Raw genomic sequence first — 24510 nt, 5'->3', positions numbered from 1 at the left:
ACTGTCTGAAGAACAGCGAGCGCATGCAAATCGTTTTGCAGGCTTTTAATTGAGAAAGGTGAGGAGGGCCAAGGGGGGTGGCTGCTACTCAAGTGCCGTCTGTTTGAGACGTTGACGGTCCTACGTGAAGTTGCAGCAGGAACGGCGGGGCTGATTCTACGGTAGGACTTAAACCTGTGAGTAACAAGTCGGAGAGAGATGCGGCAGTGACCTTTTGAACTGCGGATGGGGTCGGTGGGCGAAGGAGGGTGGAAACAAAAGCCCCGTGCTCCACATTGGAAGTGTTTTGTCTTTACTGGGAGGCTGGGTCGACGATGACTTTCCTGGACCGGACTCCTGGGGACGAGCGAGGATCAGTTCTAGGGTTGGTCCTACTGAGGGGGATGAAGGAGCAGGGGGGGTGCTTTAGGGGGGTAGGTGGTTTAGGGGTAGAACTAAGAGAGGATAAGAAGGTAGTTAGTATGAGGAGACATTAGTGGCGGCAACTGGGACGACTCAGCTTCCCTGGTCCATCTATAGTCTGTCCTCTGCATCTCAATGCTGAAGCAGGGGTGGTCTTATCTTTTGCTACCCTCTTCCATCTATTTACTTATACCTTTCTGGATACGACCTTGTGCTCCCGTCACCGGTGTATTCCGTGGGGAATCAATAGCGACACGCCAAGAGTGTAGATACCTGCTCTCTCTCTCTCTCTTTCTATCTGATAAGGTGATAGGCAGAGGGGGAGAGAGAGAGAGAGAGAGTCGATCTGGCGTCTCCTCTTTCATTCTTGTTCTTTGGATTTTCTTGGTAGTTTGTCTCTCTCGTACACCAGATTCTTCTACGTCACTCTGTCCTTCATCAACCGACACGTGAGTCCTGTTTCTTCCAGCAGCCTTCCCTCCAGAAATATCGCCAACCTCGATCGATATCTCCGTTTAGTGTCTTCTCCGTCAATGCCAAAATATATTTTCCACGTTGAAAACGAATTCAAGAACGGATCGAAAGAAAGGGGTAATCTTGTCGGAGAAAGAATTTTTTCGAAAAAAAAAAAAAAAAAAAAAATATCCAAAATATATTTTATAAATAATTTTTGCAAATTGAAACAATTGAAAATTATTATCGTGAAGGTAGTTTTTTTTTTCTTTTTAATTACGGAAGAAAAAAGTCTGTCACAGAGGAACGTGGAAATTGTCTCGCATTAATCATTAGCCAGCACGCCACCATTATGTTCTCTTCATGTTTTCCCGTGATAAAACGACGTCCGACGGTCGTCGCGACGCTTTAACATTTTTCTACGTTTCCAGACGACCAGATTGCACCAGTTTCAACTTCGTGATTCGTATCCTAGGTGCGTTCAGTGACGACAGGGCTGATTTGCTGGTGGCGAATCTTTAGGTGACCCGGGGAGTACTCCAAATTTTAAGACTCCTACGAAAAGGTCACGGGAGGTCAGCATTTCCCATAAAGTTTACCCCATGCTATTCGAAACTTAACGTCGAGCCTATTTCCTCTGTCCGGTTCTAATGGCCGGCTCGAGCCTGGGTCCTGTGACATAATGCGGACCAGCCTTTACGATGCGGTCCTTTCCAAATATTTTGTCTTCGGTACCTCGTAAGTTTTACGTTCCGAAGTGGCCTCTTTTTTTTATGAGGAAAAAAGGCCATTCCCGCTTTTTTTTTCTTCCATTGGACCTTCGTTTACGTTACCGTGTCCAAATTGTAAAATAGCAGCGACACTAAAGGATTTTTGGAACCATCGATGATATCAGGTGCGAGGAGTATCAGAAGAACTTTTTTGCGGGACGGAGGGTTGCTTTCGATAATTACACCCTTTATGGATAGTAATGGGTCTGGCATAGACCACCCTGTACCCCTTGGCTGGAAGCCGTTGGATTCTTGACACGCGATTCCACCAGCCGTCCTCTTGCCCACAGGCTCACAAATATCGTTCATCACGGTAGCTTCGAAGTTAGTTTTCAAACACCCTTATGGGGGTTGGGAGTGTCGGTCTATATCCTTCAACCGGAAATGGAGCATTCCAAGTGGTCGACGGGTCGGGGACGTTCAATTATACCTGAATTATGCTTCCCTGCTTTTTAACGTTTCAATCGTCCGGTACCTCGCAAGCTCATCACGTGCTTATCGTACGAATTGTTTTTTCTTGATCTCAAAATTTTTTTTTCATCTTTATCAATTTTTTTTTTTTTAAGGATTACACAATAAACTTCCAAATTAATTTGGCGGACATGATCCCTGTATTATTTCCGGTCGCACTGATCAGTCTGCAGCTTTTTTTTTTTCCATATTTCGAGTCCTATCTGTCTCCATCCGAACTAGTACAGAGGACACTGGCTGAGAAGCAAGAAGCCCAGTGATGCCAATCGCGAGATACAAATACGTACGTTATCGAGGACACCGAGTAACGGGCAGTCCGGTTAATAGTAAAATATCTGCAACTCGGCTGCGCCTGACAGCTGATAACCTATCGCCGACTGTCTGGCTTGCCGATTCTCGGCGAACTTTTCGAATTCAATCACTGTCAGGCAATTTCACATTTAATAGCTGGATCTACTGTTTTTTTTTTTTTTTTAAATACCCACGTCATTGAACTATGACGTAACTAGCTGTATTCGTTATCTAGCAGCATCCTGAGGATGAATGTTTTTTTTTTTTTTTGGAATTCCTCTGTCAATTATATACCTGCGCTTTATTCAATTTTTTTTTTTCACTATTATGCATCCACTGAACTTTGAACCCATTTTTCATTTCAAGGCCAAGCTATTCTCTCTGATTAGTTGAATAAGCTGTGCTTTTACCGTAAGAGCTTTCTGTAATCACGCGAGAAGTCAATTTAAATTCTATAACTCATGGTTATGGAGAAAATGTGTTCACACGCAATTTAATAATGTATCCTGAACGTACGTTATTACGTGGCTGGACTCTATTGGCTCTCGAAAGGGACGACTCGAAGGATAGGAAGTTCTCGAATTTGGCTATTGTCAAGGCCAGTCCGTCTCGGGACACCGACCGGGGTGTCACGAACTGGCTCGCGCTCCCGTGTTATTTGTTTACATTTTTTCTAACCGTGTTTCGATACAGTATAGAAAGTTCTCGCTCGTGTAGTTCTCGCGATATCCAGAAAATTCGATGAATATGTGTTCCGAAAGTGCAGTGCCGTGCCCTAGTGCAGTGCCCCCCGAGTGTCTGCTGGATACGGTCCTCGGCCTTCACGGATCAGCCGCACCAGCTCCGGTGAGCACTCCCGATTTATTAATTGGTGAAGGGATTTCGACTTGATACCTCCGACTCGTTCTTTTATATTCTCGATCCGCTTCTCTCTGTATATTGTACTATTTGCCTGACGCTTACTCCGACCTACCTCAACCCAGCAGCCTGACCGACCGCGCATTTCCGTAACCGTCCGCTCCCGTTCGTGCATCCAGTTGCGTTTGGTGATCAAAGATCAGCACCTACGGCTGCGTTTCTCGATTTCACGCGATCCCAAAAATCCACAGAATCCGTTATCGTCTTTCTGATAGACTCCGTCAGAACTCTCGTTTAGCCTGAGTCGGGCCTGTTCCACCCCAACGCCCGCCTGGCTTGCGGCTGCCTGAGCGAAGGGTGGACGGCCGAAGGTAAGGTAGGTTAGTTCTAGGCTTTTTTCGTTATCGGTATCGATTTAAAACAATACTTTACAATATACACGACACTGTATATTTTGATAAAATAGTGAACGAGTCTGGTGAAGCACTTGGAATATCAATGAATTAAAATAAATAAGAGATTTACATTGCAGTAATAGCGTTTAAGGCTGGTTACCTTGCAATTACTTTTTTCAAGAGATTCTCGTCATCTTCGTCAAGCAGCATCTTCCTTGAGATAACCCAATACAATTTGTTTCTAGGTATATAAATTATGCCGATGAATCCCCGAGGTTCTTTATATTATTTTTTTTCTTAAAAATCACCACCGCCACCCATTGGCTGCTCCCACTTGCTCGGCTAGAGGACAATTACGCAATTATTATCCGTCAAGGGTAATTGCATCTATTTTAACGAGGTCTTCTTCTCGTTAGCTCAAGATTATTTTTTTATCTCTCATCTCCCGTCAACTGGCACGTCGTTCGGTCATGCCTTCGGCATTGTGTTCCCGGTTATTATTTTTCTCGATAAATAAAATTCTTTGGTGGCGCAGGGGGAGGGGGGGGGGCGAAGAGGGGCTATAGGACGAAAAGCAGTCCTTGATCAATTATTGAGAAATAATGATCAACGTTTGTCGCGATGAAATCTCAGGGTGGGATTTACTGTAATTGTATAGTGGAAAAAGAAAATTACAAAAATTATGTTTTCATAAAAAATATTAGTCTAGGATCGAATAACTTAATGACCCCTTTTAAAGATGGCTGAATATCGAGTAACTCTCTGGCTGCTACGTCAGGTTGCTGCTGGGATACCAGAAGGAGAAGTAATGCCTGGTGGTAATGGTAGTACCATTAGAGTTTACGGAGCGAGAGAGCAAGGGAGACGGAGAGAGTAGGCTGTCAGGATGGTCTTTGCAATTGGAGCGACGTAATAGGTTTAGGTACCTCCCTGGTAGGTTCAGGGCCGGACAGGAGGGGGTGGTTCTTGGGGTTCGCACGGGTCTGGGAAAGCCCTCTGTCTTCTAGTGGAAGCTTCTAGTCGAGCCAAGTTGAGATTATACGATCCCAAAGATACAGCCAATCAAATCCAGTCTTCCACTTTCGAATTCGTTTTATTTTAGGACCAGCTTTTTGTATTCATTCAATTTGCGGATGTTTGATGGGCTGTGTGTTCCTACTCCTTAACTGTCTCTATTTCTCTATTTACATTGTCCCCCATGTACCTTTTGTCATATACCGTGACACTGTTACTTGTGAATCAATTTTTTTTTTTTTCATGGGGAATTTTGTGCGATTCGAAAAGTGACTTTGCTATTTTTTTTACGTTAAAAATGCATGAGAAAATCCAAACGGGAATATACCAAGACGGCAGTTGTCCTAAGTAATGGGGACGGGTGATGGTTCCAGAAGCGGAAGTACAGGGTTCGCCGGAAGTTTGGACAATGGCTCCTGTTTTATTGCCGCGATTGGGATTTTATCGATGGGGAATAGATTAGGCGTGTTTACGAGGAAGTTATTGGACTCTCGGATGGTTTCGAGCGTTTTATGGTGGTACGCTTCGTAAGCTTGTAATAACCCATCCCTTGGCTTTACCACCCCTTATTGCTTGACGTAGCCGTCATTTACCGGCCTACGTTCCTATATATTTCAGTCCATCACTTTTTTTTTTACCTTTCGAATCTTCCGCCATTCGCCACTTCCGTTCGATTCTACGTTTCATAACGGTTTTTAGGTAATTTGTATGCAGACTGTACGTCGATTGTACTTTTGTTCTGTTAGAAAAATTGCTGTGCTTAGTGCCCGATCAATTCACTAGTTACTAGTTTCGGGTAGTAATGCTCGCCGTCTGCTTCGTAGTCTTTCTTTTTTACTTTGTGACTGTGTTTACAGGTTTCTACTTTACCCAATGAGTTTTATCGTATGACTGACATATTTTCTGTTGTTGGAAAGCGTTGCTGTAACTCCGTTGCTGGCTTCGATGCTGTTTCTTAGTATTTCTGAAACTTTCGTTGCTTCCCACAGCGGTAGAATGTTCTAGAAGCTTCCATGTATTTCGAATGACCGTAGCGCGACGCTGGCGCCTCCGGTGCTGCGGCACTTTCTCGAACTAAATACGACCGCAACAGCGGAGACTCGGCAGAAGCTTAAGTGAGAAAATTTCAAAGCGATTAAAAGTCTTACCCGAGTAGGCGCCTCTGCGTTCGTTATCATTCTTATCTTGAGCCCTTGACTGTAAGTCGCGACGAATAAACTTCACTTCGAGAGAACAGAGTATAAATGGGAAACGAGTGGTAAGTCGTGGGACGCTTGGAGAATGAGAAAATGCTTTTTTTTTTCTCGTTTCTTAACGTAATTCGAATTTCTATTGTTGGTATACGACTAAGATATAACATGAGAATGGCGTGGCGTGTTAACTGGAAATACGATTTAGCCAGCGATTTGAGGAGTTTGCCTTATCGGGAGACAAATTGGGGGTGTTTGCAAGAGGGTGCCGCGGGTGCCATAATTTAAACTAATAACACCAGGGGCGTAGCGACGCGACTACGGGCCCCGCGCGCGGAGTTTATCAGCAATCAAGGTCTAGTCGAGAACTCGTCGACAGGTTGGATTTTTACGGGAATCCACATTTTTCACGTTATTTTCTCCTCGTCGTTGTCGCTTATTAGATTTCTCTGTAGTTTCATGAAAATAAAGGTACACGCCATTTGTCCGCGTAGGAACGTTTTGCTGCAGTGCCCGATTTTTTTTTTTTTTTTTTTTTACTTGGCAGTACAGCAAGTCTGGGCAAAAAAATAAATAAAATTTATTTTTTAAAATAGTTACTACCAACGACATGTATCCCTGTTTTTTTTTTTTTTTTCTTTATAGTATTAATTATTTTATGCATACGCTCGGGATTCGCTACGTACTTCACTACGGGACACGTAGGTCTTCATAAATGCATACCAGCTCGCACGCAAACGCATCCCAACGTTTTCTCATTTTACTCGCCGAATACGCGAATGCGTGACCGCGTTAGCTTTACGTTTTAAAACGAGTTGGTGCAATTTGAAAAAAAAATGTCATGTGGAAAAAGTCAGCGCGAGACAACTATCATAAAGCACGAGGTTGAAGTGGTGTGCTGCGAATACTCTGTTGATTCGCAGTCACTGTCTGCACCATACGTGTTGGTACTACTGGCGTTGTCAGTGTTATTGCTAATGTTGTCTATATAACTTTTGTTGAATGCCCGCGCGTTGTTCCCGTTACGAGAAAAATATTTTAATTTCCACGCAGTTTCTCCCCTCCCAATGACTGTACATCACTCGAGAAACCTTGCAATCGACTTTTTTCTTTTTATATTTTCTACGTACCAAAAAAAATTTATCTTTTTTTTTTTAACAACCTCGAATACCAATTTTTTCAAATCCAACAAATTTCTATCATTTATTGAAAATTTTTTAATTTTCAAATTAATCCTCGCAAGCTCCTTCCCCCGCGGTGCGCTTGATCCCTCTTTAAAGAATTACCAAAAAATTGAGGGGATACAAAATAAACACGTGATCGAACTACCGAATCACTTTTGGTTTTGCGATATTGACATAAAGAGCAAAATGATATATAAAAGTATCGACACGAGCGTCGAGCGATGCCATTAGGAATTTAAAAAGCTCCAACAGTCGCGATGCAAAGCTTAATGCCGTTTAAGACCGTGGACGACGGTAGGAATAAATATTAGGGGTTTTCGTGAAATCCCACTGTCGTCTCTTCTCTCTCTCTCTCTCTCTCTCTCTCTCTCTCTCTCTCTCGCGCGCGCGCTACCTGTTAGATAGAAGGGGATGAAACGTCGGTTAATGTGTATAAGGCCGACCTCAGGAAAGCTTTCGGCGCCCGTGTACACGCATAAACTCCCTGATAAATCGAAGCTTACCGTTACCTCCGCAAGAAGCACCACTAGAGCGCCACCTAAAGTAAAGCTCTACTTCTATGGAAGCGTTTACCTCTTCGACCTATCCACCCTCCGGACGGAACTACCCCTCCTCGCGAAACTATTTCTCTCGTGGGACTGAACAGTCTGGGGGGTGGGAGCCCCACCCCCTCCCACCCTTCCTCCCACGTTACAATGTTGAGTAAACGTAGGAATGCCCCATCCCTCCCTCTCTGGGGGTAGCATTTGAAACGGCTGGTGGCGTCGCGACGCACCGACGTAATATTCACTCTGTATAAATATTTACAGTATACCAGCAGTAGACGAAGCATAAATAACCCCCCTTTGCTATTATTCGCTGATATTTGAAACTCATTCGCAATTTCCACGTTGGCTCGTATTTTCTTTCAGGTCGCGCAATAAGTATTTGTCCGTCCGAGTTTATTGCTTTGCGAAGAGTCACGAAATGACGTGTAACACCTGTTCGCGGGGGTCTTGACAATAGGAAGGTGGAACGACGCCATTTTTAATCCGTCACGAAGATATTTTGCCAATAAACTTATTTTCTTGTTGGTAATTAAATTTGTGAATTTTTCGTAATTCGCGATATAAAAAATTTTGACCATTTTGAAACTTTATAAAAATTCGTCGGCATTTGTCTCTCGGCCAAAGGTACAAAGGTCGCTCGTGAATTAAAGTGGGATAGTCCGTTCGCGCTATAGAAACGCGGAGAGGAGGACCGGCAGATCCGGTGGCTGCGGGTCTGACCGAGAAGGGAAATTAAAATGTTTATGAATAAAATATCAAGAATTATCGATTATATCTTGACTGTGTCAGGAGCTCAGTGATGAAGTGGATGGCGGTGAAGGATTTTGAGGAGTAGGATGATAAGGGATGCTGGGCTGATGGTAGGGTCCAAAGGGAGGCTGATGGGGCAACCTGCCGGAGGGCCTGAAACGTGCCACATTGAGCAACCCCTCTTAGACTACCTAAAACCCACCCCTGTACCGAGGGGAACCACTCGTCGTTCTTCCACAATGTTCTATAGCCGGTACAGGAATAATATGGATTTTGAAAAAATTTTTCAATTTTTTTTTTACTTTGAAAATTTATCTCCCAAAATAGCATTTCGAGCCAACCCGACTAACGGACGACAAATGAAGCACCGACTTGATCGATTCTTACGTAAAGGTGCGTTCGCACTGTACGATTTTGTCGCTCTGTCTAAAAAAGCTCCTTTGACTTTCTCGCTGTGCTCTATCTGCGGGTTACTCGAACCTGATAAGTCCAAAGGAGCTTCGAGGTACAGAAAGGGTGAAAGAGGCTGGAATGTGCGGTGAAATATAAAAAACGTGAAATGATGAAGCCGGGAGGGGTGGTACTGGAAAAAGCTTAGGGCGGGTATACATCTAAGCCAGCGTCAGTTTCCATCGAGGCAAGAATAAGATCGTATCAGGAAGTGGGTCAATACGTTATACACGTGGGTCGCTGGCTCGTAGTTTCTACACGTGGATCACGTGCGGGATACACGGGCGCAGGAGGAGCCGTCGCAAACTCTCGCTTCCGGCCTCTTTCATCCCTTTGCCTAGTACACGGGTCACCCTTGTGAGGTCACTCGGGAACCTTAACGGAGCTCGGGCTTTACGGAGACTGCCTTTGCGCGCTTAGGCAATGGCGCACGTGGGCGTCAGGAGCGTTCACCGGAAGTCAGGAGGAGAAGGGCTGTAAGGGCGAGTTTCGAACGCGCGAAAGAATTATTTTCAAAATCTCTAAGAAAAAAACAATGTTAGGTTAGGTCAGGATATTATTAATATCATTTCTAATTTATACATCGCGATGCTAACTAAAGGCTCGTTCACACGGAACATGGACCCCTCGTATCTATGCACGTTCCTATTGCTGACTCCCCGTTGAACACTGTGCTGGCGTCGCGACGGAATGCGTCGCTGCAGCGGCTCCAGACTCCCGCACAATATGCTAGAGCGCACTGGCGAAATATTTGCACGTGGTAGACTGCGAGAAAACTTTTTTCCGAGAAATATTAAAATTAAAATAATTTTTCGATATCTAAGTGCTATTTTAAAAAAAAATTTTTTTCATTCTTGTGCAATTTGATCTATTATCGATCCCACGCGATCCAAATGCTTTGTACTGAGTTGCGGTAGGTTGGGCATAAAATTGAAATTAGAGAAAAGCGAAGTACGTTTGTTGGGTCGTAGAATTTTCATGAGATTCAAACGACATTATACGCTGGTATGACGATCTATGGGATCTACGAAATCTTAGTGATCTATGTGTATATCACAGAGAAGAGGCTAATGCCGCTGAGGCAAACAGTGAGATTCGGGGGAGCTTTGAGGCGTAACGTGCAAATAATTCAAATGGGGTTTCAAGAGAAGTTCTGCCTTGAGCAAGAGAGATATATATACATATATAGATATGCACAGTAGCGTAGGATCTCGTATCGATCCAAAGCCAGAGTAACGGAGACAGAGATACCGCGTGTTTGCAAAAGACCAAAGCAAAGTGAGAAACAGAGATACGTGGAAGCACGTAGAATACGCGTGAGTAAAATTTTCTCCGGGATACCAACACAGAGGAAAAAAAAAAAAAAATACTAAGATTGACCTCGAAAAATTTCGTAACACACTGGGTCACCTGCTTCCAGTCCGAAATTCTGAATTCTCCGTGGCGCAAGCAGGATAGCCAACTTTGAATTAATTGTGTACATTTGTTGGGAAATTAATTACAGGAAAGTTATATTGTTTCCAGTGGGTCTGCGTGCCCCGTGTATCCACGTGGCGGATGGAGTAACCAAGGGGGGAAGGACTGAAACTTAGTTCGTCCCTGGAGACGAAGTCCAGGTTCTCTCGGAACATTTTCTCTCGTTGGGTCCACACGCTGCTTATTGTTTAGGGTCTTGGAATTTTTCTCACTGTCTCCATTTCTACTTCTTCCTCTCTTTTGTGTCCTTTTACTGCTCTCCCCGAATCCTCTGTGTACTTTTTCTTCCCTCTCTCCGTCACTCTCGGTTCCTTCTCGCGCCGCAGCGTGGCGCTCTCTTTAATCTACGAGCGGACGCTTTAATATCACATGGAACGCCAGCTTTATGCTCCCGCGATCGTCGCCACTTTTCATCCCCTCGAGCGATCCCGCCCACGTGCTCCGAGGGAAGATGAAGAGCTGCTGGATTTTAGTTGCCAAACTTATTAGTCCTGTCGCACCGGTGCTTATCATTGATAAATCGAATTGCCTTTTCGATTACGTATTTACAATGGTCACTTCCGGTCTTTAGCTTGTTCCGGTTATCGGAGTAAAAAATTTTGGTTTGATCGTTATTTTGAAAAATTTCATTTTCACCAAAGGACGGTGATTTTTTTTTTAATACGAAAGTGAAATTTTAGCAAAAAAATTTTTGCTCAGGAATTTCTTGTAATCAGGTAAACTCGTCGATCCACTTGTTCGCATTCAAGTTATTCGAGCTCTCTCGATCTTTTACACGTGTCGGATCTATAATTAGTCACTGACGCAATAGAGGCCTGTCGCGATGTCGAAGAGCCCATAAAATTGAGTAGTTCGCTCAGCCGTCGTTGCGTTTGATGCGGTTTACGGATGAGCTTGGGCCAGGTCAGGTTGGGTTACGGTGGATTCATTTAACTCTGTTAAATTTCCTGGACAGGGACAAAGTCTTGCTTCATTGACCCGCCGACTGGAAGGATCTTCAGTGCCGCCGATTACCCATAAGGATGAATCGAGGAGTGTCTTTGATTGGCAATAAATTGATGATTCAAAATGATCCGAATAATGATAATAATTTTCAAAATTGAATCCTCGTTACATTTAGCCACGGCAGAATCCCCCCAAACTACCCCCAGTCTGCACTTTTACTGCATTCCCGTATCTCCCGGACCCCTGATGAGGTGGACGGGACAATATCAAGTTCATTAGTGTCACGTCCTTCCGTATCATATCTACCGGGTAGCACAACTGTTTTGGTGTCAGGTCCGAGGTAGTCCATGTTAATGATGGAGTCGACCAGTGCTCGTATGGGCTCCAGGTACATTCCCTGGACCTATATACACGGGCGAATGCACTGACGCGTGGGAGATGAAGGGTGAGCAGAGAGAACGTTAATTGAGGCTGGCAAGGTGATCTCGGAGGACAGAAGCGACGATCATCGCAGCCGGCTTCTATACGTGGTGGGAGCGTTATACCTCGCGCTAAATCAGAAACAGGCAATGACGGCCACTGATTGGGTGATTTAGATCGTCATTTAGATTGGGCAACAGTGCCGTAGGTAATTAGGATTCCATTGGGTTCGGGATCGTCGTGCGCCGGGTTCTATCGGGTCCAGCCCGTGCGCTCGGGCCTGGACCAGGGACGACGCAACGAGGGAAGGTCGTGATGAAAAATTTTACAGAATTTTCATCCACGTGGTTGGTAGTACCGATGGCATTTTTTTTTTTTTTCGCTACTATTTGCAATGACTTATCGTACTGCTGATAATTTTGATCGGCCACCGTACCCTGTGTTCAATAAATTTTTCTTCTCCATAGGCTCCCTCAAGTTCGGTCGTTGTGCACGGGAGCTTTTGTAACCGGCCAATCTTCTACTTATGAATATTTATCCCTTTGATAATTAACCCGGCAAGCTGCAGCGGAGCCGAACAATTATGTTCGCAGGGCGAATAAAAGTTGGCTATGATTTAACTTTTCCCATTAAAGAGCCTGCTCCTGTGTATAACCGGTGAACGTAGAGTAAACAGCATCAAGGCATTTTGTTTTATTGCTCCTGCAGCGGCACCAAAGCCGCCAGGTCTGTCTGGACCGGTGGGGATGCTGCGCGGGGATTACGGTATTGGCCGATATTAGAATGGGGATAGAGATATCGTAGTATTACGTCAGACCCCCTGTCGAATTTTTGATCCCTCGTGAGCTGATCGTAAATCAAGTTAATTTTTTTTGGCCTAGCATCTCGCAAGGGTTGGACGAGATGGATCTTTGGGGGATGCGAGGAATTTCGTTGCCGAGCGAAGTCAAACAGAAGGAATCTTCGCCGCTTACGGGGGGGACTTACGTTTCATCCCTTATACGTACAACCGAACCCTTTCCGGTGGCGCTGATTTTCAGTCGGCCCTTTTTTTCCATCTTATCCTGTTTCCTTCGGTTTTTCGTTTGATATTTCGAATTTTACTGATAAAGGCTGAACTTCTGGTCTAGGGAATTTTTTTTTTAACCTCGTTATTATCCTGGGCGGTTTTTTTCTTATATTGTCGACGCAAATTTTTTTTTTTTTTTTCATCCATCTTGTACCACTCGCTCTCGACGACGTCGACCTTTTCGTACTAATCGCGTTGAACCTCGACGACCTAACGAAGTTTTCCCAGGCTCAGCGGAGCCAGCAGCAACCGGTAGCCAGGACTTGTATCGGTAAGATATAGGATTACTCGTCGACTACCTGGAATATCCTACTTGTTACAGTTCTATTTTCATCCCCCTTTGCACCCCCTTTGCACCCCCTTTGCACCCTGTAGCTCAATCCCTCGAAATGCTCGTTTCCAACGGTGCGTCGATTCGCCTCGGCAAACTCTCCGGAACTTGTAAACTCGTTCGCTTGAATTTCACGTGTACTCTTCGGATACCTCTTTGAAGATGGGCTCTTTGCTTGTCCTTAACGACGGATTATACACCCCCAGAATTACGGTTAAGTTTCGTCGTCCCAAGTGAACCGCATGAAATCATATAGAAAAGTCACAGAAATTCAAAAAGATTCGTCAAAATCCAGCGGGACCCAAACGCAAATAACGTGATTGACCAAATTTCAGATTACAAATCCAACAAATCTGAAAACGTGCGAGGGGTGGGTCCGCGGTCACGGGGAGCAAGAGAGAAAGGGCACTGCCCATAAATTCGCGCTTTGTTTCTGTTTGCGGCGGAATGCTGGCTGGTGGGTTCGAGACCTGGGTCGTCCATATATCAGGGACGCGTACCGTCTGTGAATTATGTCCCTTCAGCAAGCACAAGGGTGCAGCCCGGGTCGTGGCAGTTTGTTCAGCCGAAGGAGAAGGACCCTTTATCGGAAGCACGTGAACCTCTTGGACTTTGAAAGAAATTCCGGAAATAAATACGCGAGTTTCTAGGAACGGGATCTCCGAGCATCGTGAAAAGTTGGATTTCATCCGGGAGGACATTGGCCAATGAGATTACGCGCGTTATCGGTACAACGGATAAAGGGATAAATCCTAATCGGTACTTTGCACCCAAAGATGATCCAGATGACCGTTACTACCGACGCGGGGCAGTTACAATGAGCAAGAGAGGCTGGACCAGCTCGCTACGGAGATAACTGGCTGCCCTATCGTAAGACGTGTATATATGACGTTCACCGGAATCTCTGACGCTCGACCGCCGAGAGGCATACTCAGTCGATTTACCAGAAGCTTCTAGAACAAAGGAGGGGGGAGACTCACCGTTCGCTACAGTCCGAAGAGATTCGCAACGCAAATTTGATATTCCCAATTTTGACCCAGTTATCCGGTACGTCCGATAACTGAATATATAAATTTTCAAAATAATATTTAACTCGAAATTACCTGCCGCCCCCTAATTCGAATCCTGATAAGACGATCACGCGTGTACAGCCGCACGTGCGTGAACGAAAGGTACATCGGGTCTGCATACGTATATAGTAATAAATCTGTAAAGCCAGAAATAACCCTTAACCCTCGGAGTCCAAAGATAGTAAAGACCCTTTGACCCTTAAGTAGTAACGGCAAAGAGAAGTTCATCTCTCTTTGCCCTTTACGCAGTTTTTGCGACCTGAACGTCTCGAGTGTTGCCAGCCGTTCGCCTGGCACCTATGGATTCTGACGGTACCGGGGGGTCTGCCTGCCTCCTCACCGTCATCCCTTACACGGGCGACCTGCAGGGGTTCACGCTGAAGGGGTGAACGCGATCAGCCCGTCGGATTTGTTCGGAATGCGGAAGACCCCGTGAAAGGGGCTCGAGCCATGCAAATATCCCTCGTATTTCCAGTCGGGTATTTCCGTTGGCTGCATTGCTGCTGTAACCCTTTCCCTACCGAGCTGCACAAAGCAGCAGGCAAAGCAGGCATTATCTCCGGCACTACGTCTCGATGGCTGCTACCACGCTAACTGTACTACCCCTGCAGTGTCAGTGGTAGCAGGTATTACGGGCGTCTAGCGGCACTGCCGTCGCTTAGCATTGCCACCACCCCGTTCGGCCCCATCAACCTCGAAGAAACGACCCGCTTTGCTATAAATTCCAGATAAGCTAAGGTTTACGGCGGCACGCGGTTAAGACGTTCGAGGAAACTGGAAAAAAGAAACGAATAATCCATGGAATTATCTTGGATTCGCTTGGGCTCGTCTTTTTTTATTTTTTATTCCTCGACGTCCCTTTGCCTTTATTTTTCTTATTTTTTTCTTCCACCCCCTTTTAGCTTCTTCACGTGTCCCCAGAACCTTGCCAACTACTTTTTTCTCCGTTCTCGTAGCACCGACTTCGTTATTGCCGTTGGGCTGGCAGCACTGCGGGTTTTCCAGGGTCGGGCGGGACTTGAATTTTTCATCCAATTCCGCGGCTCGGCCAGCCGTTTACGCGTCAATTTTCACGCGAATTAAATATTTGTGTGCGCCCGAGGGAGCTGTGTAGGCCTTTGGCGTCGCGACGCCTCGCGTCAATATTCGACGCTCCTTGTTGGGAAAGGCGAAGGCCTTCTCGGCTGAACGTGGCGCTAACTTGGCAGGAAATTAAATGAGAAAATATTTAAGGTGTTGCTACAAACGAGAGGGAAAGTAATCAGATTTATATTCTTGTGTAATATTTTATTATTTATTTCGTCTTCCAATCTCCTTTTTTCCTTTCTCCGTCGCACCAGCGCAGCCACTCGTACAAGAATCCTCGTGCTGACATGTGTAAGCATCTTCTCCCTCTCGACTTATCAAATTTAAAAAAAAAAAAAAAAAAAAAACAAACTCAAAATCCATTCGTTTCTCGAAGCGAGCGCCGTATCTCGAATATTACCGAAAGTCACGAAAAAAAAAGAAGAAAAAATATAACGGGTGTCAATTAAAATCGGGCAAAACAAAAAAAATTCATTTTACATTCTCATCAATCTTGCCTTCGATTTTACACGTGAAAATTCTATTTTGCGGGTTCGATTGGGACACCCGGTATATCAGATGCGTGTATCCATCGGGATCCCAGAACAGGGATTGGATAACCTCGTTACCGACAGAAACTTATCGCTTCCCGTTCCGATACGTTTGTATCGCTATCATGACAGAGCACTTCTGTTGCCGTAGATTGTCCAAAAAAAAATAAAAAAAAATAAAAAAAAATAATAATTCAGAAGGTCTTTTCGTGCCGAAAAAAAATTGACAACCAACAAAGCGGAGTAAATCGACCAGTGAACGTATCGCAGAAACATCCCGAGGGGGTTGATAAAAAACAAAATATTAATTAACTCGGGTGACGATAAAAAAATATTATGTAACTCGGGTCACGTGGCTGCTGAGGTTACGACAATCCGTCTCGGATTAAGGTATCGGGTGTTAGTTATAAGGGGTAACCTTGAGAGCAACCCTGTATAGTCGCTCTTTCGTCCTGGAGAGTTTCATCCCTTACTGGTGGTAACCCTGGTGCAGGGTTGCATTGTGCAAGGTGAGCAGAGGTAATTGTCTGTAAATGATGAATGTCTCCAGGGGGTTGTAGTACGTGTGCACAGGGGTTGGTCAGGATCAAATGACAATTACCACGGAAGGTTGGTACACCGGACAGTGACGTATGTCAGGTGGTGCCCGACGAAATTTCAAGGGACTTCGAGGTCCCTGGAGAATAGAAAAAAAAAAAAAAAAAAAGGGTACGTAAAATAAAATAAATAATTTTATCACGTGAAAATCAGCATATTGAAAATTAATCGTATTTTCGAATACCGCCAAAGAGGCTGGGCTGGTTGTGTAATCCGGTACTGCCATTGGCAACGTAACCTTGTACGAGCCAGAGAGGTATCTATGGGGGAGTAAGAAAAATTGTAAGAATAAAAAGGTAAAAGTCTGGCCATTTGTTTCCCAATGTTTTTCTCAAGTTTTCTCAAGGCTTTTTGCTCCGTCGATGCTCGTACATCAAACGCCATTCAATCAAGGTATCTTGTTTTAAGCCGGGATACAAACCTACCCTGAGCACCAATCATGTCGACTCGACTTGATAGATGGATTCGATTCACGTTAAAGCGAGGGAACGGCTATCCGGGAGCCATCTTGAAATTCCGAAACCGGACGCTAGTTAAGTTACAGCTGCTCCTTCCTCTTCTCATACTTTTATCTCTCTCTCTTTCGTCTTATTTCGAAATTTCATCTTAGCTCTCCTCCTATACATCTTGCCTGGATATCCTTCGGGCACGGTCCCTCTGCTTTCTGATTGACGTAAAAGGTAACTAATCCCTATGATGGATACACGTAGCTATTTCCAGAATATATATATATATAATATACACAATAAAAACAGTATAGTGGAAACAAAAGTATAACTCAAGTAAACTCTCCGGCATATGGGACGCTCGGATTTTTCGTATTGGATAATAAAGTTTACAAAAATATATATATATATATACTGCGCGTATGTAACCGAAGCTCTAAAACTTGTTTATTCCGTCTCTCTCTCTCTCGCGTTGGTACACCCCCAGTTCCCAAGCCTAAAATTACATGTAGATTCCATCCGAAGTTTATCAACAGATCTCAAGACAATATCCAAGAGCCATAGCCATAAATGATCGATCGATCACCGCGCGATCGAATAAGTTAAAAGATATCGATCAGCCACGATAAATGATTCGCGATCGTTAATCGCCGCGCAATTAGCCCGTGACACGCAGACGCCTGCGCCCTTATCGGCGAACGCGTGCTTATCTCGAGTGAATTGCACCGTTAGAATTCGACGTGTCTGCATTATCAATCCAGTAAGCATATCGTGGGGCGGCAGTGGCTGGCGTAAGCTGGTAACCATCCCCTGCAGCCAATCTCCCAGCATCCCTGAACCACCCCCCTCCCCCCATCAGCCTAATCTATTCACCTAGCTGTGCATAGCCGCGGAGCGCAAACATCGGCATTGTGTAGTCTATCTGTTGCACTGCACTGCGGTACACTCAGGGTAATAGAATTGAAAATGATACAATTTCTGTAAATAATGCCCCCCCGGTACACGTGCCTTGTCACCCAATCGTTTTACGTATTGGGTCATTGCACTAGTCGTTCTTACTTTGGACGTCGACGGCAGCGCCCACTGGTTCTTTTCGATCCATGGTGGAGATACCAGGGGCGTTGATAGGGTCTCAGGTACCCTTGTATGTAGTTACCCTTGTATATATCCATAGCCATGCCCGAGTGGAGTAACCATAACACAGTCAGACCAAGAGGGGAATAAGGTCCAAGTAGAAATAACGCGAAACGGTCAGACAATTTCAATAACGTTACCAGCCAAATATAGCGGGGGGGCCCTTACGCCGTGCAAAGGGTCGTTTTGGCTTTTCGAGGGCGCCAGCTACGCGTAGTTCTAGTTGGCCCCGAGTTTCGAGGGTGTGCCTCGAGGACTCTCGAGGAAAATTAGCAAGTCCCTAGGGACCCCGTAGAGTCTTCCGCCGGCCGGGCCATTGTCTGTTAAGCGGCGGGTGGTTGGTAGCCCTTGCCAGTCCCGGCTAAAAGCTCCGTGAGTGGGTGGCTCGGAGGGGCGACGGTGCTGCCGCCGTTTACATTGCTGCCAGTAGTATAGTGTCATAGTGGATGAGTGTAGGGTTAATATTGTTAGTGAGGTAAGGGTGGTTATTTTGAGGGTTGGTACTCGAATTCGTCCTTGGACACACCTCTGGGAATTTTTTTGGAAATTTTTTTTTTTTTTTTTTTTTCGTTCACTTTCATTTTTAACTAGTCTGTGAACTACCCCTTAAGTTGACGTGCTTCGCTATGTAAAACGGATTCTAATTACCTGGGAGCAATGCATCGCGTTCGGCCTGACAGATGGAAACTGTATTAGTGACAATGGCCCGGAAATATGGAGAAGGGGTCGCTCGTGTACCGTGCGGCCTCGAGTTCGTTTGTTTCGGCAAATGGAATTGCTAACGGGATTATGAGCGAGTCTGCGAAGCGCATGCCTCCCCCCTCCTGTGTACCGTCCTCCCACTCCGAGAGGAGTGGGAACCTCCTCCACCCACCGTATTCCATCCCTCTGCTATTATTATCCCGCGTTGTCTCGTCTGGTAACAATGCACTATTTCACTTGTCCCCTGCCGCCACCCCCCTCGGTCGTTCCGTATCTACGTCATTTTGTCCAAGAATATTTCGCAAACCCTTATGGATCTTTTTAGTTTTCTAGCCGGTAGTCCGCGCCGTGGTAACCCTGTGTATTTGTTCATTTCATTGGGAAAATGGTAAACACATCGAACGTCAAGGAGAATTTTGGTGGATTTGAAGAAAAAAAATTTCACACATCAATCCGATTACGCGATACTCAATTTTTTGAGAAATTTCAAGGTCTACTTAGTGTTTTTGCCGAGGTCGTAATTTAAAAAAAATTATTTTTTTTTACCAATTTTGGTCGATCCAAATAATACAGGCTCAAGAGGTCTATTCTCGTTGAACCCCCGACCATATGACGTCATACGGCAATTGAGCGAATTCGATGAAACAGCCTGTATAATTATCGAGAGTGACGTGTGAAATGGCATTGAAAGGTGGCAAGTAAACGATGCGTCCATAAAGGTTTCTAAGGGTTGATTTAGCTGAAAACGAGTCCTACCCGACAGCTCCCATACGAAATACGTCGGTACAGTAGCGTTTGTCAACAGCGCACGCACGCTTCTCGTCAATTGCGACTGTCAGACCTATCCATTGTGTTTGGTTTGAATGGACCTGTAGACAGATGGGTCGAGGCGTGGGTGCAGGTGGAAACGGTCGTATGGCTAGACCGTAGGCCGTACACAATTCCTGGGTGTACAGAGTCAATAAGGGGTGGTAGCCACCCTTGAGAGTGGGGGGTAGCGGGATGCTCTCGTGAGTTCTTGTGCAGGTCGGGGGTTGGGTGCAGCATCCTCTCCGGGGTGGCTAATGAAGATGTTTGTCAATAGGGGCATGTTACGGTAACTGGCGGCATCGCGGCTCTCATTGAGGTAAGGTTAGGTCGGGGCCAAGAGGGATGCTGCAAGGAGCCCTTGTACGGATACTCGCCCTCCTATACCTGTATACTGCACTTTACAGCTGTATGCCTATACACACAGGGATGCTGCATCTTGGTTTACCCAATAGGGTGCTTACCCCCCGAGCAAGCAAGACGTGTTTCATTAGGGTCAATATTGAGTTATAATCGAACTGCCTGTGCTAAATTAAATCTTTTTCAAAGTTTGCATCGATTGAAAATATATTTTTTTCGGAATCTGTTTAGAGGATTTTTTTTTTTCTACGTTCATACCGGCCGGTACGCCGATCTGACGCCTGACGGAGTTTAAGGCTCGTATCTGGCGACCCTTATTCTTTTACCTTCGATCGTCCGGAGTATGTCTGATTTAGCTTTAAACAGCCTTCGAACGCGGGATGAAAATTCATTTTGAGAAATGACGGCAGACTACCCTTGCATCCTTGTATGGACCAATTACATGCTTTTGATCGGATTTATTTGAAAAGGATGTACTTGGTTTTACAGCGGCTTTGCTTTCGACGCCCTTAGACCCAGCTACCCCGAGACAGGAGAGGACGACAGGGACAAGCGGGTTTTATTTGGCATTCAAATTTCAAATGGCAAAGATCAAAGGTCAGGCGCGAAGACATATCCCGTGTTCGCTTACGATATTTTCAGTGAAAAATATTATTTTCACGGTTCGCTGTAATTTTAATATTTTTATTTTACCGGGACTTACGTTACAAAGTCGCAAGAGCCTCTCACCGTGAATACTTTGAGAGTCAATGTTGAAATTAATAAATTTCTCTCGTTCTCTTTGCACCCTTTACTTTTTACATCCCGCCGTACCTGGTGCCCCCACTTCCTTCGTATATACGAATGGAATTACTTTTGGTGTTTTATGGTGTCTCCTGGCACCTTTCGCGGGGTCGAGGTGCCTGAGAAATCGATACAAGGCAGAAAACGTGTAGGTTGGCGGAGGGTAAGCAGGAGTAGTGGTATACCGGTAGTCTGAATAGAAGAGTGGTGGGCACGGGGGGTAGTTTAGAGTGACAAGGTGGAAGGTGGAAGAGGGTGGATTGTTAGGTCGAACGGGTCGCAGGGAATCCGCGGTGGACAATGGACAATCTAAATTCATAAATAATCGGCGAGCCGCTCGTTAATCATGGCCGCCGTGACACATTTTGTTTCAATCACAATCGTCGAGGACCCCGTCGTAGGGGTGTCCCGTAGGGTATTAAAGGGCTATTAGCCGAAGGGTGGTAGATTGGTAGGTGGCGTTAGTGTCAGCAGGGTACACCGATCGCGTCGGTGTACCTGATATCGATAGGGATACGCAAAGCCCCGTTTACCAAGCACAGTTAGATTATCCCATTAATAACGAATGGCTTGTTCTCGAATTTCGAGCTCACCCCTATTCCTCCACAACCGAGGGTGAGATTCTTGGCTAAGCCCAATGCGACCCCCCCTGCGCCATTTGAACATGCTCGAAATCCACCGATTCGATGTTCCCCGTTTCTTCGTCTGAGGTTGCACGGAGTCGCTATGCTTTACAACCCTCGTAAGAAGGTTCCCACCCTCTTCCGGTAACCGTGAACCGAACTACCCCCCTACCAGACCAAAAGCTAAGGTGGCATGCCACGAAATGCCACCCTTGGAAATTAAGATGGGGTATACATAACTCAACGATTGAGATTACGTCTTGCCATGGCGTCTCGTACCACGGAGGTTGTTGGGTCGACTAGGGGATGAAAAGCTTGAAGAACCACAAGCGAGAGGAGCAGAACCCGAATTGGTAGCTGGGCTTCTCCGGCTGGCGACTGGCTTTGCTTCGCTCGGAGGGTGGCTGACTGGGTGGCTGGCTGGGTGGCTGGCTGGCTGGCTGGCTGGCTTACTTGGTAAGTGTGTTGCACGACCGATAAAGCTGCAGGCATACTTTGTTACCATGGCCATACTTATGTACCGGTGCGATCATCAATTTTAAAGTTTCCTAAGTAAAGTTTATTCCAGGGCTGTATAGTAGCTTGGTGGTCGGGGGGGCCCGAAGGAGTCGACTATTGTGAAGTTGCTCGACTCACACACCGGTTGTGGCTTCTCCAAATTGTAGAACTACACCTCCTTCGCTGCTTATACCGGTTCATGCACGGGAGTCCGGGCTAGGCCGGGCTAGGCCGGGGGAGCCGGGACCGGGGTAGCTGCGGATGATTCCATAGTCAGCCACCACTCCCTACGTGGTCTGCACCACCTCACGACCTGGACTAGCGTCTCATGCATAGTTCACTGGCTCTCCGTTCTTCAGCTTCGTGTCTCTGCACGCTATTTACACTCGCTCTTTAGGTCCTTCGTATCCACGTTACGTCACACGTGTGTATCTTCCTGGGGCGCGTAGTTATGCAGTCTCGAGGGGATGACCTCCCATCGGACATCCTCTCTCGTGCGACCCCTGGACCCGTCGCTCCCTAGCGCTCTCTATAGCGCTCTAGCAGGATATGCGTGATTTCGCGAGCGATGGGCTTCCGGCTCGTTTGCGTTGTAACCGAGGGCGAGAGAGATCGATCCGGACCTTTCCAGTCCTCTCTGTACTACACGCTGCAACCCTTACTTTTTTCAACCCCTCCTGTCTCCGTATCTCGTTGAAAAGTTGGTCGTGTTGAAAAAAAAAAAAAAAAAAAAAAAAAAAAAAAAAAAAAAAAAAAAAAAAAAAAAAAAAAAAAAAAAAAAAAAAAAAAAAAAAAAAAAAAAAAAGAAATACCGGAAGCAGCTACTCTGTTTTAGCTGCTCCACAAGTATTTGTAGCGTTTTACTACCCTATCGCGTCATCAATTTTCAATCCATCATAGGGGTTGTTGTTTCACCTAATCATTCTCACTAATACCTCACTGACTTCGAGGGCGTTTTTCCACCCCAATTTTAAGTACGTCTACAAACCATATATTTCGTATCTAACGTGGTCAAATCGCGTCTTAAATTGTCTGTACGAAAATTACGAGTTTAATGTCATATGCAGGTTTCTACGATATAAAGTAGATTCGCGCATGCGCGTTCTTGGTATTTCAAAAAAAAATGTTATATCTATCATCAAAAAAATTTTCTATATATAATATCCAAAAAACTTTCTATATCCAATACCGACAAAAAATCAATAGTCAATTCGGTTCTTAAATATTTATCTATTCCATTTTCACTTCCCTTCGTTAACCTAGGTCATTTCCGATTTTTGTTTCAGGATTATCGCCGAGCTCTACGTAATTCCAGAGGTGAGTTTCATTGTCAATACTAATCGGAAACATTCGTAGCTTTCGAAATCCAACAGTCTACGTGATTTGTTGTCCCTCGGAGCAGAACTTGCAGCAACGTCGACCCACGTTTCAGTGGGTCTCCTTTAGGGCGTACAGCTACCCGCTATTGGCATACTGCACGTATTCTGGGCACAGTGCGCTTTTGGGATAGGCTTTTGCGCAGTAAACTGTACGCTGAACCGGAGTCATTCTAATGTGGCCAACAAGTGCAATAATGTGTACTGGAATATTCTATGGAACACGTGCGATCCGACGAGCGTATTCAGTGAGTGAAGTAGCATCGTCATGACGTCAGAATGACAGTGGCGTAAAATTATTTATTAACACGAAAAACATAACTGTTGTCATTTTGACATACAACGTAATAATAGATTCGCCTTTTTTTTTTTCCCCCCCAAAGATTAGACTCTTCGATATTCTCCGGATACCGTCGATCTGATTTATTTACAATATTTCGGCCGTCACACGTGTCTCGTGTTCTTATCAGATATTTAAATCGTCCCTTGTACCTGTCGACTTCGACGAGCCACGTAAATACCCTGGATACAAATTTTGCATATTGCGTATAAAATGGTGAAAAGGTCCATTTTTCGTTGTCCAGAGGGGGTTGTACAGGTAAGGGTTGGTTTTTGCGATGCAGAAGCTCAAGCTGTTTTGGATATGGATGATCGGAGGGGGCATAGATGCTGCACGGCGGGTAAAAAGGTTGACTATTAAAAAATAAAAAAAAATAAAAAAAAAAGGCAAGGATCGACCTGGCCCGAAGATAAAACCTGAACACCATAGTAGCACGGAGCACGGAGAGTGTATAGCTCCGGCATGTGTGATAACGCGGAGAGAGCCCAGCAGGCATCGGGAAGCGTCGCCCGGCGTCCTGGCCCGACGCCAAATTTACCTAGGATATATCGACGCCCAGGGATAGGCGCGTTATCAAGCGATTTATATCGGTGTTTTGGAAAATTTGTAGTCCCGACACGCGACGCTTCTACACTGCGTGGCGGACAGAGGAGGCGTAGATGGCGCTGCGGTAGCGGCATGCAAAACCCATACAGAAGTGGATAACGACGTGGCCCGAAGGGGTTGACGGGAGAATAAAAAGGGTTCGGAAGGTAGGACAGGGAGAGGGAAGCATGAAATAGTGAAAAAGGTCGGAGTCACCTTTGGCATAGGTTATATCGGGGACGCTGAAGCATCCAACACCCTTGGGGTTAGGGGTTGGCTGGCACCCTTAGTCTCCGCGTAGTCCCCGTTCCGGAAGTCTCGGTGATAACCGTTCAGTCTTTGAACCTCTTGAAAAAGCTCGAAAAGTCCTCGTGACGTCACTCCTGGCAGTACAGCATCTTCCAGATTTACCTCTCCCGCCCTACGGTCCTGGGAATTTCATCCGTCGCTTCCAAAGCAGTCCAAATTTTTTATGGGAATTCTTAGGTTGGTCGATAAGAAGAGATCGCGATAATACGGATCTGTATGATTTTTTTTTTTTTTTTTTTTTTTAAAA

At 45.4% G+C, this 24510-nt stretch overlaps 1 protein-coding gene across 6 annotated transcripts in view; it reads left to right on the top strand.

Annotated features, from left to right (window-relative positions):
* The window catches only part of LOC107268593 (teneurin-a), a 233321-nt gene that overhangs the window by 48137 nt on the left and 160674 nt on the right, over nucleotides 1–24510 (top strand). For all 6 annotated transcript variants that reach the window (XM_015741516.2, XM_025085864.1, XM_025085865.1 and 3 more), the window contains exon 2: nucleotides 22940–22970. In XM_015741516.2, the coding sequence (XP_015597002.1) occupies nucleotides 22940–22970 (31 nt within the window). The remainder of the gene's footprint in view (nucleotides 1–22939; nucleotides 22971–24510) is intronic.

This window comes from Cephus cinctus, unplaced genomic scaffold (genome assembly GCF_000341935.2).
Source record: "Cephus cinctus unplaced genomic scaffold, Ccin1 Ccin1_scaffold0566, whole genome shotgun sequence".
In the NCBI taxonomy this organism is placed as follows: domain Eukaryota; kingdom Metazoa; phylum Arthropoda; class Insecta; order Hymenoptera; family Cephidae; genus Cephus; species Cephus cinctus.
This window is presented reverse-complemented; position numbering and strand designations above follow the sequence as displayed.